Here is a 12,344-nt window from a genome sequence, read left to right as displayed (position 1 = left end):
CTTATTTTGTTCTGTAGGTATTCTTCCCAAAAGTTGAGGAATGTTCTGTGCGAGCTGATCTCCTCCTGGAGATGGCAGCAGACATTCAGCTCGGTCCAAAGAATCAAGCTCTACTTCTACAGCAGGCGCAGTCCACCAGGGAAGCAGTCGCACAACTTAAAGATCATCTCAACAAGAAGTATGTATGATTGTCCAGTAATTATCTGAAGCCTCCAATCTGCATTGACTATTTCCTGTTATGGACACAAAGAAAAAGTCTTGATAAGTGTGATAAGTACATAGAACATGGATGCAGAAAAATGTAGTGAATAGGAACATTTCCACAATGCAGATTCATATTGGGAAATTATTAATTTGTCATTTTTTCAAGAGCCTGGTAGAAATGAGGCACATGATTAGATTTTTCTAGCATGTGGTGCATCTAGTTTGTCAGTATGTGCTTGTTTGTACACATTACTATACCAATACATATATCTGATGAAATGGATCTCACCTAATCTTTTGTCTTCTAGTGTTGTCCAGCTGGAAATGATGTGCGTTTGGTGGGAACGCTTCAGCACTGAATCAGAGGCCTTCTCCTCTTGGATCAATGAAAAGGAGAGGGAGCTGGAGGCTGTCAACCCCACTTCCTCCTTAGATCCTTTAGACAAACACATCAGTACAGTAGAGGTATGTCTTGTTTTACTATAGTTTTTTTTTAAACTCACTAAAGCTACAATTTTCACACAACTCTGTCAATAATCTTCATATATTTACAAAAACAAATGTCATAATCTTTTTTTTCTTTCTGTGGCTCCAAGTAAAATGAGTATGACTTACCGTCTGGCCTGGTTTCTGTGGTGTACAGTATCAATGTGGCCTGAGGGTTATTAAGATTAAGATGAAATAAGATGAAGTTTTAATCCATGCCCAAGGGCAAATTGAGCCAGTGGCACAGCAAAGTCTAGGATACAGAAACTAAATTGATCATATTGAGGAAAACATAATCTTGCCAAGCCAGGCTTTAGCCTTGTCAATCTTATGGAGGTCTGGAGAAAATTTTCAAAATGGGATAACAGGACTTTGGAAATGTTCAGGCAACCATTTGATTTGTTGTTAGAACTAACTTGGAACTGAATTTCCTTTTCTAACCAACTTTTGTGTATTTCAACTGGTGTCCACATACTTTTCCATCACTATCATTCGTCTTCTGTTGCATCCCCTCAGGCAGTGGGAGAAGGTTTAAAGGAGAGAAGGGCAGCTCTGGCCCGCATGGAAGAGGACTGGGAAGCCTTGTTGAGGTTTGTGACCCCCGGAGAGGGAGGATGTATCCGAGCGCGACTTACCCAAATGAGGTGCTACTGGGAAGAGCTGAAGGGGAAAGTAGAGCAGCTTGGTGGACAACTCAACCAGAGCGCCTCCTACAGGCAGAGATACAATGACAACCTTGAACAGGTATACAGCAACAAATAGTGCAAGATTACATCTACAAAAGGGATTTTAAGCCATGTTTGTGTTGGAGAAAAGATGTTTGGGGCACTCAAAACCTAAAGAAAGTTTTGGTGATTGAGAATGCGGCCCTGCCAATGTGATCATTTTTGAATGACTGATATCTTTGTCATTATCAGGTGAAGAAAACAATGAGTGACCTTAAAGAGAAACTCGACTGTCTGGTCACATATTGCACATCATCATCTGAGACTTACAAAAACCTGCAGGATCACATGGTAAGAAAAAACACTAACAAAAGCTTTAAGTTACATCAGTAGGGATATATGTGAAAATATGTTTGAAATTTTGAGGTTGATTTTAATAAATCAGAGGGAGATACGGTACCTTTTATTACTATGTTCTCCAAATGAACGTTGTGTTGATTTTCCATTTTATTATGCTGTGTACAGAGCTTTACATTGTATTCATTGGGTTGGCTGATTACAAGTTCATGTCCATTTCCTGCAGGAGGTCTGCCAGGCTGTCGAGCAGCTGAAACCCAGGCTGATGGCTTTGTCTTCAGCCATGAAGAGGCTTGGAGAGGGCAGCCAGCTGGAGGAAGAGGTGGCTAACCTCCAGAAGCTACAGGGAGACTTTATGGGAAAGGCCGCAGAAAAGCAATCTACATTAGAGAGCCTTCTAGCACTGTGGCAAAGGTACAATACACAGCAATATGTGCCCATATTACACTTGCCTGCATATTTATCTGGAAGAAACAGACAAATATCAGGCAGTGAGTAAAAGAAACATAGCTCGTTGTTATCCTCATGCATCCTGTGAAACTGAATACTCCAGCCTTATTCAGGAATCTGCTGAATATTTCACCATATTGGATACAGCAGGAGCCCTTCTTTCCAGCTTTTGAGACAACAGCATGTAGATACACAGATCTGCAGATAACATTACAAGGAAAAGTCACAGGAGATCTAGAAAGAGCTGTCTGTGAAAATCCCTCTGTTGTCATCACAAGCTTACATAAGAGTGTATCCAAGATGTATTGCCAGTTGCTGTGATGCGTTGCTCTGCTGACAGGCTTACTGTGTATCTGGTTTGTGTGTCCAGCACCTACTGTACAAGAGGTATGGTTGAGTATTTTAGGTGTTTGTCAAGTCACATAAGCACAGGAAAAAGAAGCACTTAACTGACTGCTGAAGCAGTTTATTTACTGTACTGTACGTTTTTTGTGTTTGCTGTTTTTCCATCAGTCCCTGTCCCTGTTCCCACTCGCAGTCACAAACACACAGAGATATAACTGATCATAATTCTATAGACATTGCTATTTCCTCTTTTATTATACATCTCCTGCCCTTTTTGTTGAATCCTCTTCTCTGTCAATGTTATTTATTTCCTGAATCACTCTCTCATCTTCTTGTACTGTAGAGGAACAAGATCTTGTCTTTAAATTAACTGGACTGTACTGATGCTGCTAAACTTGGTTTATGTGTGTCTGTGTGTCTGTGTGTTCCTCTATAGTCAACCTCATCTCCTCCCCTGCAGGTGTATGTATGAGGGATTACTTACAGCACTGGGTGCACTGGCGAGATATGGCTTCTCTATTTTGACACTGTCTCTGATACTAAGCCATGGTCAGATAAAGAAAATAACACCCAGCCAGCATCATTGTTTGTGTGTGTGCGTGTGAATCATTGTGGGTGTGTACTTTGAGATCACTGACTGTTAGTGGTGTCAATCTGGTGTTAGATTAACATTTATGCTGTTCATTCTAAAGACGGAGCTGTATGTGATTAGAATAAATGTTTCTGAGTGTCACCTTTGTATCTGCAGATTTGAAAAGGAGAATTCATCCATGAAAAGCTGGCTAGACAGATGTGAGTCTGTTTGCTGTCCAGACACTGAACTGTTGTCTGCAGACAAAGTAAAGCTTAGGAATGAACTACAAAATGTACAGGTAAATCAGCTGACTAGTTCTTGATTGTATCTCACTTCTATGGTTTTGTTTTCTTGAAGCACTGATTCATTTTGTATCTGACAGTTTTTTATGTCTTTATCTGCTCCTTTCATGTTTATTTCACCAATTATACAGAATGTTTTCAACTATTTTTGTGTTGCATCATGTTAAAATATGTATTGACCTGTACAGGAAATGCAGAAGGAGACACCATCCTACGAGGCCCTCCTCCAGGGTCTTGTAAATCTTGGGCTGTGCCTCTATCCCACAGCACCTAAAGCTTGTGTCCAAGAGCTCAGTGATGATCTCACACAACTACAAGAGAGATGCACTTCTCTGAATAACAGCATATCACACAGGCAATACTCTTGATTTACATTTCATATAGATTATTTAAATTGTATTATCTCTCCATATGTTCATAAACCTGTTAAAATTGTAATTACTGTCCTATTCTTAATCCAGACTGCCTTCCACCTCTCTTTTAGGCTTGAGCTCCTGCAGTCTCAGTTGTCACAACTGGAGCTTTTTGACCAGGCTCTCCTGACATTGACCCAAAGGAGTGAAAGCTTTTTATCTGGCTTGAGAAGCACTTCACAGGTTGATGTTGCTGATCTTGAGGTTGCAATTACTAAACTCAAGGTGAGAAGTCAATAATTGAATGTCCTTTATGCACTTTGCACAGTTGCAGTAAGCAAGTTTATATTGATTGCTGTTGGAGCTCATAGAAATGTGTCTAATTGAACCATCTTGTTCCAGGAGCATGAGGCACAGCTACAGGCTCACGCAGCACTGAAAGAGACTCTCCAGCAAAGAGAGTTCTCCCTGCTTCGCTGTTCTACTTCAGAGGCCCAACAGCAGCTCCAGGGCTGGAGGGAGGACTGCCTACAACCACTCAATGAATCCCAACGTCTACTGCTCCTCCGTAAGGAGTGTCTGACTGAGTTAAAGGCTTTTCTTGAGAAGCACGGAGCATCAGCCAAAGCTGTGCGCCATCTTCATGAGGCTGTGGAGGGAAGGGGTAGCTGGGATCGCTGTAAAGCTGAGGAGCTTCATCGTGGAATAGGTGAAGTTGCTAAAGATGTGTCTCGGCTTGAGGCTGAGGCAGTGGGGTTAGATGGGCAGCTGAGCAAGGCACACCTTCACCTGTGTGGTGCAGAGTGGCGGGGCTCCAAAGATGTGAGTCATCCTCAGGGAAGAACATCTTGCAGGGGACAGGCCGTGGCCCTCACAATGGCTTTGGAGGAGGTACAGAGGTGTGTGGGATGGAGGCAGAGTGAAGCAGATGCTTTAACGGCCCTGTGGAGCTCTTTCAGTGAGAGAAGGGAGGAAATGATGAAGAATCTAAAGAAACTGGAGGATGAAACACGGCAAGAGGTGGCTAGAGAGAGCTCTGTACAAGCTTTTCAAAACAGGTATGTATATGGCCTCTGAAAAGCAATATCAGCCCTATATAAACCCCACAATAACTTTAGTCCTTGAGCTGATCATGTACATGCTTATTAAAGAACAATATAGTGATTTGCCCAAAACTGGATATATTTATATATATATATGTGTGTATATATATATATATATATATCCAGTATATATATATATATATATATATATATCCAGTTTTGGGCAAATCACTATATTGTTCTTTAATAAGCATATTGATATATGAAATGCTTTTTCAAAGACTTTTAAATTTGATGAACGTACAGTTCGTACAGTTGTTTTTGTATAACTGCAGTTTTACACACCTGTGGAAACACCTATGTTTCTTCTATACTTTTGCTGCAGCTTTGTTGTTCTTATAATACATTATTTAAATATATTCTTTGTCACTTTCAAATAGATTATGTGAGCTTTTGATTCAGACATGTACTTCTTTCCAAGCTCCTCCAGAATACACAGTACATAAATGAAGCCAACTCTAGATAGACAAATGAATGAATTCAAATTTGATCTCCTGAAAAATGAGATATATCATGCTGGAATCAAGCTTGTAACCCCTATTGTTTTCTCCTGCATCTATTTCTCCCAGGCTGCGTTTCTTCGTCCAGTTGGAGGATGAGCTCCAGTCCTTGCAGCACTCACAACAGTGGTTAGAGGAAAAGGGAAGCCAGCTGGCCCAGAGAGACAGTGAGCTGGCTGGGGAGGCTCGCAGAGAGGTGGCTCTGGTGAGGACATCCTGGGAGAATGTCAGGACTCTGATCAGCAATGGGTGAGGATAAGAAGAGAGAGGACATTTCATATTGATCTGCTTTAAAATCTTTTACTCTTTCTGTTTTTTGGTTCTGCCATGTATGGTCTGGAGACAAAAGGGCTAGTCTGTGGGTAGAAAAAAAAGGGGTAGAATGATTTCTGATTTTTAAAAAAAATGGAAACAATGCAGAAACTGTTTCTTTATTTTCCCATGCAGTCAGGAACAGAGTGGAGTTGTGGTGGATCTTCTTCGTCAGTTCCAAAACCTGAAGTCGATCCTCAGCACCGCTGTGGAGAATGCCCAGACTGTTGCTCACAACCTGCCCGACCATAACCATAATGCTCTGGAGGCCAAAAGAACATTCACACGGGTCAGAAGAAAATCATGTTTTTTTCTGCTTCTTTTCAAATGTAGCATATACAGCAGTAAACATAATTTATAGTTAGGATTTAGAATACAATAAAAAAAGACTCTATGTGTCATAGTCCACTTTATATAGTTTTTTAAAAATAGGGTTTAGTTCATGCAAGACACAGAAAATTCCTCAATCCATTAAACTTAATCCTTTAATTTGTCAAAATATTTAAAACCAAAGTATTTAACACCACATTGGAGGCACAGCTTTCACTCAGCAGCAACTGTTTGTTTTTGTTTGTTTTCTTTTCTTAAAATCACTCCACTATTCTGCAGTTATTAATTTACATCTCTCTGGCTGTGATGTGCATGATCTTATCTGTCAGCGACTGAGGATTGCAACCACCACAGTCCTTCCTTTCCAGTTTATACAGTATCTCTCCCTCTAGTGGTGATTTGTTGTCATTCCTTCAGTGCTCTTCTCTGTCCCTCCAGCATGAGACTGTCCAGTCTGAGCTTAGAGAAAAACAGGAAGACATGGACCAGCTCATCAGCACCGTGGAGGACCTACAGAGAGAGCTGGAGAAGGTTCCCAACTCTGATATGTGCTTCATCCAGAAAGACATGAAGACATTAAGGGACCAGTGGCTCGAGGTGAGTGATACTCAAACAAACATGCCATGCCATATATATGTTTTGACAGTAGAAGTCTTAGGATGTTTTTCATTTAGACAAGTGCAGTTATACCCTGGAACCATTGGGTTATACTTGAGTGAAATAATAACAGTGTTGTGACATTCATACATTGTGGTTCGATATGGATTTTTTATCAACTGCCAATATTGTTTAACTCAGGTCTAAAGCTGAAATATGATAATGACTATCAAAAGTATGAAAAGCTTTGTGTAGTTGTTTACTGTGACCATGAAAAAAAATCAATTACAACGTCCAACGTACAGCTCCGCCAAGCATTTGTGCTGCTCCTCTCTTAATGATCTTTATTTATCTGTTTTTGCCTTTTTTTCCCATTTTCTTCTTCTCTTGTGGGATTTAGTTGGCTGCTCAGCTGTCACAAATGAGACAGAAATATAAACAAGTCTAGACACGTTATCTGTTTTCCTGTTTCTCTCTCTCTCTCTCTCTCTCTCCCTCTCTCTCTCTCTCTCTCTCTCTCTCTCCCTCTCTCTCTCTCTCTCTCTCTCTCTCTCTCTCCCTCTCTCTCCCTCTCTCTCTCTCTCTCTCTCACTTCTCATCCCCACATCTGTCAAACCAATTAAGTCTCGATTTCCTCCCATCTCCCAGTAAAGCATACCATCCCTTGTTACAGGGAGACAGGGAGGGAAAACTAAACACAAAGAGGAAAATAAATCCCACCTCTCCTTTTGATTGAAATGTATTCTGCTGGTCTCTTCTCCGTCAGGTCTCAGAGAGAATACAAACCAACACAGAAAGACTCGGCTACTGTGTCACCCTATGGGACGACCTCAAGACCATGGAGCACGACATCAACCAATGGGCTGCCACGTCCATCGCTGATCTCACTGACAGTGTCTCTAATCTCAGTGACAAGGAAAAGACAGAGATCCACCTCGCCACCTTTCAGGTCAGATCAGGATGGACAGTCTGCATGAACGAGTGTTTGAATGATGTTGGTGGTGTGATATTTAGAATGAGTTCATAGCTGGTGTGATTTAATTGAAATCTCCCACTCTCTCTGGTCTACAGGCTGAGGTTGAGAAGAGGGAGCAGAGGCTGGATGCACTGCAGGAGAGAGTGACGGAGCTAAAAGAGCGAGCTAAACTCCAGGAAACCCCGCTACAAATGCAGGTGAATGTGATGGCAAAAAGAGAAATAGAGGAGGACTTTGGTAAAACTTTAAACTGCATCTTTTTTCAACAATTTATAATAAGTTATTCTTAATGACAATATATGGAATAAATGTATTTGTTATAACTTAAATTGTATCACTGTATCCAAGTTTTAACTTGAGAGAAAGAAAGAGTGTTTTTGGCTTAGCAGTGGGGCCTATGCCTATTTTAGTTGAAAAAGGTGAAAATCAAACAATTAAAATAATCCTCTTTTAACCCTAAATGTTTTCTAATGGAAAAACAATTTTTGTTGATGTGGTGAAATGAATATGTTGTAGTGTGTTGTGTTGTGTTTTATTGAGTGTGTTGCTGTTACAGGAGTGACAATGTAGATATGACATTTCCTCTAAAACTGCATTAAGTGTTGATTTCAAGTGCTATCACAAAACTTGAATAAAACGTATGCATGTGTACAAAAGGACATCACAAGCACATAAAACACATTACTGTGAAGCAAATTAATCATGTAATGCTGTACAGATATTTTAATATATTCTTCACTGTTTGCATGTTGTTTATTTCTGTTATTTTGTTTGTCTTATGCTGCTAAATGTCTCTGATTGAACCAGGTGCTGGAGTCAGACCTAAGGAAGAAACTGGTCCATGCACAGGAGGTGTACAACCAGGCCAAACACACTCTGACCTACTTCAGTTTTCAGAAGCAGCGACTGGAGGACCTCATGTCGCAGATGGCCGAAAGGCTGGCGACAGTTGAGGGCTCCTTATCTGATCTCACTGAAGCTACTTCACCTGAAGACATTGGCACTGTTAAGGTATGATATTACCATTTCTTTTTATGTGGCACAGCAACACAGTAATTCCAAAAATATATAGAAACTTAATCCCAAAAGTAACCATTCTTCCTCTCTCTATGTATAATCTTAGTAGTAATACAATATATAATAATCCTTGAAGGAGAATTTCTGTACACACTCTACAAGAGGTCAGAGGTCAGGCTCAACTACAGGACAGCATCCTTTTAGCTGGCAGAGACTCTTTTTATGTGAAACCTCTGCAGGGCGTATGCAGTACTTGTGTCACTGTGTCTACTCATTCCATACACGCAGTCTTTGTTTCTTATTTCCCTCTGCTCTTCTGTTACAGGACCTACAAACTGTTGTTCAGCAACAGAGGGCAGACATGGACTCAGCTAGAGATGCTCTGAGTGCCCTGTGCAGGTCACATCCCTCTCAGGAGCTCTCTCGCCTCTCCTCTGACCTCACCTCTATTGCCAAGAGAACGGAGGCTGTTGCCCAGCGCTGTGCCAAGGCCAGGGGCAGCCTTCAGGATGGGCTACAGCTTCACTTCAATGGTAAGAGTGACTGGTTCATTTTGTAGTTAAATTTTGTTTTATGGAGTTAGATTTAGGCTAGGAAGAATCTTTTTTATGGCTTATCTTTTTTTCCTCCCGTGAGTGCTTTATTTTCCTTTACCTCGATCAATATTTTAGTCATTTTTGTAACAGTGGCAGCACTCAGGCATCCACTGAAACATAAAATGTTAATAACACTTAACATCTCATAATCACCCAATGAAACAGTGTACTACTACACAATGCATGTCATTTGTTCATGTTAGTGGTGCAGCAGATTTAGAGTTGATTATCCAACATTTTCCCCCAGAGCACACTCAAATCTCACACTACAACCCACACCACATCAACACACACTGTCTGGTACACCAGTGCGCTCTCATTGCTCAGACACACACCTGTGCCTCGGAGAGTAATGTCGCTCTCGTCACATCTGCTCTTGAGGGAGTCATTTTGGGCTTGTTGCCAAGGCAACCTGGCGCTGCACAGTGTGGACACACCCACGCTTCCCATCTGCCTCAACACATCTCTAGCTTTCGCTCGTATATGTATATATGTGTATCGTAAAAAGAAAACATATATCTCCGCTTTTTTTTTTACTGTAAATTAATTTTACCTAGCTTGTCATCATTATATAATTTCCTTTTCTTTCCATCCTACTTTTTCTTTCTCTTCGTCTAAGCAGAGCTCGTCCAAGACTTCCACTCCTGGCTTGTTGATCTGAAGTTGGAGTTAAAAGAATGTTCGAATCAATCAGGAGATGTTGCCGTCCTTGGAGCCAAGTTGCAGCGGCTGAAGGTAGTGTTATAAATGCTCTTATAGTCCTGATGTGCAGTTGTTCATGTAGGACACTATTATTAATCCATGACTTATTCAAGTCTGTCAGTAGTCAGTTTTCCTTCAATATCTGACTTTGAAACTTTGTCACACTACAATCATTTTAGTCTGAATTAAAATTTGATGATTGAATGAGTAATAATTGTACCACAGTAAATATTTAAATTTATATTTAACAGTGATGTTTATATTTTCCACTTAATTTCCTGTATTCAGTAAGAAATAAATCACTAAATAATATACAATCAGGAATTGTATCAAAACATAAATTGGGGTACAAATATATGATAGGATTTGAGAATTTTGAGAATCATAGTGTCAATGATTATGGTAAATCTAGAGCTAAGGGTTGTAACATTCAAAAACTCAGGACCATGTCAGATTTTATTGGTCACACATTTCTTCCACCAACATCCACAGATGTCATTAAAGCGGATGTCCGAGGGTGAGGAGCGTCTCTCTCAGGTTTGTGAGGAGGCTGAGAGGCTCCAACTCCACCTGTCAAAAACTGGAGCCACACAGGTCCAAGAGCATCTCTCCTCCTGTCAGAGAGAGTGGAGGAACTATCTGGACAGCTGCACTCAGAGCCAACGAGACTTGGAAGAGAGTATCGAAATCTTGAAAAAGTATGTCATCACTTTGTCGTATCTTGTATTTATACAATCCTGTGTGCCAAGTATCAGCTGAGTGGAAATATATCTCACTTCTCCCCTCTTTTCCAGTTTCGATGACACTGTGGAAGGTGTAAGAGATTGGCTTAAGCAGATGGATATCAACCTCAGGAGCGAGCCTGCTCTGGGGGCAGACAGCCAACAAGCTGCCCCTGACACCGCAGAAGAGCTGGAGAGAATGGAAAACCTCCATAAGGAGCTGCTAGCAAGACGGTATGTACATGTGGGTGTGTGACGCCATATTTCAAAGATATGGTATAATTACTTGTTGAACATACTGAATAATAGCATATGACACTTTTTTCTAGGGACTCAATCGAGCGTGTCTGCCAGAAGGCCCAGTCTCTGTCTGAAGCAGGACGGGGGTCAGGAGGAGAGGTCAGGGTGACAGGCCAGCTCCAGATGGAGCACCAAGCCCTGCTGAAGGCAGCCAGGGAGAGGCTGCGAGGCTGTCAGGAAAGCCAGGCCTTTGGCGAGACCCTCCAGGGGGTTTGGGCCTGGTTGGAGGAGATCCAGGAGCGACTGGGTACAGTGGACAGCACCATGGGGACCAAAGAGCAGTTGGAGCAGAGGCTGGAAACTGTGCAGGTGAGAGAGGGCAAACTTAATTAAAAGTAGCATCAATTTAATAAACAACTCTAGAGACAACTTGCATAAAAATGCACAACATCGGATGAGGATAAAATAAAATGCATTAGGTAACTGTTATTGGAATCATTATGTGAGCATATAATGTTTTCAAACTTAATAATTTTGTTCTAACTCAGCATTTTATAAAATACTACCATTACAGTCCACAGATGCTCCAGTGAACACAAGAGGGGGCTGTTTTGTTGAGAATAGATTAATCTAAAATTCAGATGTGTAAATCCAGTTCACTCTAACCTGGCTCTGTTTGTACAGGACATCCTGCTTTTGAAGGGGGAGGGTGAGGTCAAGCTGAATATGGCAATGGGTAAGGGCGAGTTGGCCCTGCGCAGCTATGGTGCCGCCGGACAGGAAGTGGTCCGCTCTCAGCTTCAGGAGGTGGAGGATGCCTGGGCGACGCTGCTTGTGACTGCCATGAGTTGCCACAGGTACAGAGGCTGCTTACCAGAAATATAATCTGACGGCATGATCCTCATATGATATCATCCCACAGTATCATTAAAAGATACATATAATTCTTACCCAATATTTCTTTCATTTGCACGAATTGCAGTAAACTGTAAGCAGGCTTTGATTTAGCCATCCCATTTTTCTGCCTTACTTTATGTGCCATTAAAAAGTTTACCCTTGGGCATTTTAGAGGCCATTTACCTGTGTGCCAAAAATCCTCTCTCTAGGGAACAGATTATTTTCATCATGATAGATTGATGTCTCAATGCCATTAATTACCATTAGGTTAAATACATAATGAGAAGTATTAGTCTCATTTTGTAACTCTGATTGATGAGTCTGATTTTGTGTGTGCTTTTTTGTGTGTGTGCATGTATGACAGCATGCACATGCATCTGAGTTTTGTGTGTGTGTGTCTGTGTCTGTGTGTTTAATGGAGCAATTATGGCCCCTCCTAGAAAAATTTTATCTCATTAGGGACTAAATGGCGGATGGCAAACAGTGGGTCACACATGGGGTGTGTTTGTGTTTTAAGGGGAAAAGGATAACAGGAGGAGGAGAGGGGTAGCAGGTGAAATAGAGGTGCGTGTGTGTGAGTGTGCGGATATTGCGTTATTTGTACATGCAGGGGTAA

The 12,344-nt window shown here is 41.3% G+C and overlaps 1 protein-coding gene across 3 annotated transcripts in view; it reads left to right on the top strand.

The window, feature by feature from the left end:
- syne1a (spectrin repeat containing, nuclear envelope 1a) overlaps window positions 1-12,344 on the top strand; it is a 116,616-nt gene that overhangs the window by 25,049 nt on the left and 79,223 nt on the right. For 2 of the 3 annotated variants that reach the window (XM_053336444.1, XM_053336446.1), the window contains 21 exons: window positions 18-178; window positions 513-669; window positions 1,207-1,434; window positions 1,608-1,706; window positions 1,939-2,126; window positions 3,256-3,379; window positions 3,572-3,738; window positions 3,868-4,021; window positions 4,139-4,794; window positions 5,409-5,588; window positions 5,787-5,940; window positions 6,420-6,578; window positions 7,345-7,527; window positions 7,650-7,751; window positions 8,362-8,565; window positions 8,897-9,104; window positions 9,790-9,902; window positions 10,362-10,567; window positions 10,664-10,825; window positions 10,921-11,200; window positions 11,516-11,688. In XM_053336444.1, the coding sequence (XP_053192419.1) occupies window positions 18-178; window positions 513-669; window positions 1,207-1,434; window positions 1,608-1,706; window positions 1,939-2,126; window positions 3,256-3,379; window positions 3,572-3,738; window positions 3,868-4,021; window positions 4,139-4,794; window positions 5,409-5,588; window positions 5,787-5,940; window positions 6,420-6,578; window positions 7,345-7,527; window positions 7,650-7,751; window positions 8,362-8,565; window positions 8,897-9,104; window positions 9,790-9,902; window positions 10,362-10,567; window positions 10,664-10,825; window positions 10,921-11,200; window positions 11,516-11,688 (4,058 nt within the window). Of the gene's footprint in view, window positions 1-17; window positions 179-512; window positions 674-1,206; window positions 1,435-1,607; window positions 1,707-1,938; window positions 2,127-3,255; window positions 3,380-3,571; window positions 3,739-3,867; window positions 4,022-4,138; window positions 4,795-5,408; window positions 5,589-5,786; window positions 5,941-6,419; window positions 6,579-7,344; window positions 7,528-7,649; window positions 7,752-8,361; window positions 8,566-8,896; window positions 9,105-9,789; window positions 9,903-10,361; window positions 10,568-10,663; window positions 10,826-10,920; window positions 11,201-11,515; window positions 11,689-12,344 lie in introns of all 3 variants that reach the window. The other variant, XM_053336445.1, reaches the window with a different exon arrangement.

Source organism: Scomber japonicus, chromosome 17 (genome assembly GCF_027409825.1).
Source record: "Scomber japonicus isolate fScoJap1 chromosome 17, fScoJap1.pri, whole genome shotgun sequence".
Taxonomy (NCBI): domain Eukaryota; kingdom Metazoa; phylum Chordata; class Actinopteri; order Scombriformes; family Scombridae; genus Scomber; species Scomber japonicus.
The sequence above is the reverse complement of the archived record's forward strand: the minus strand, read 5'-3'. Positions and strand labels throughout refer to the sequence as shown.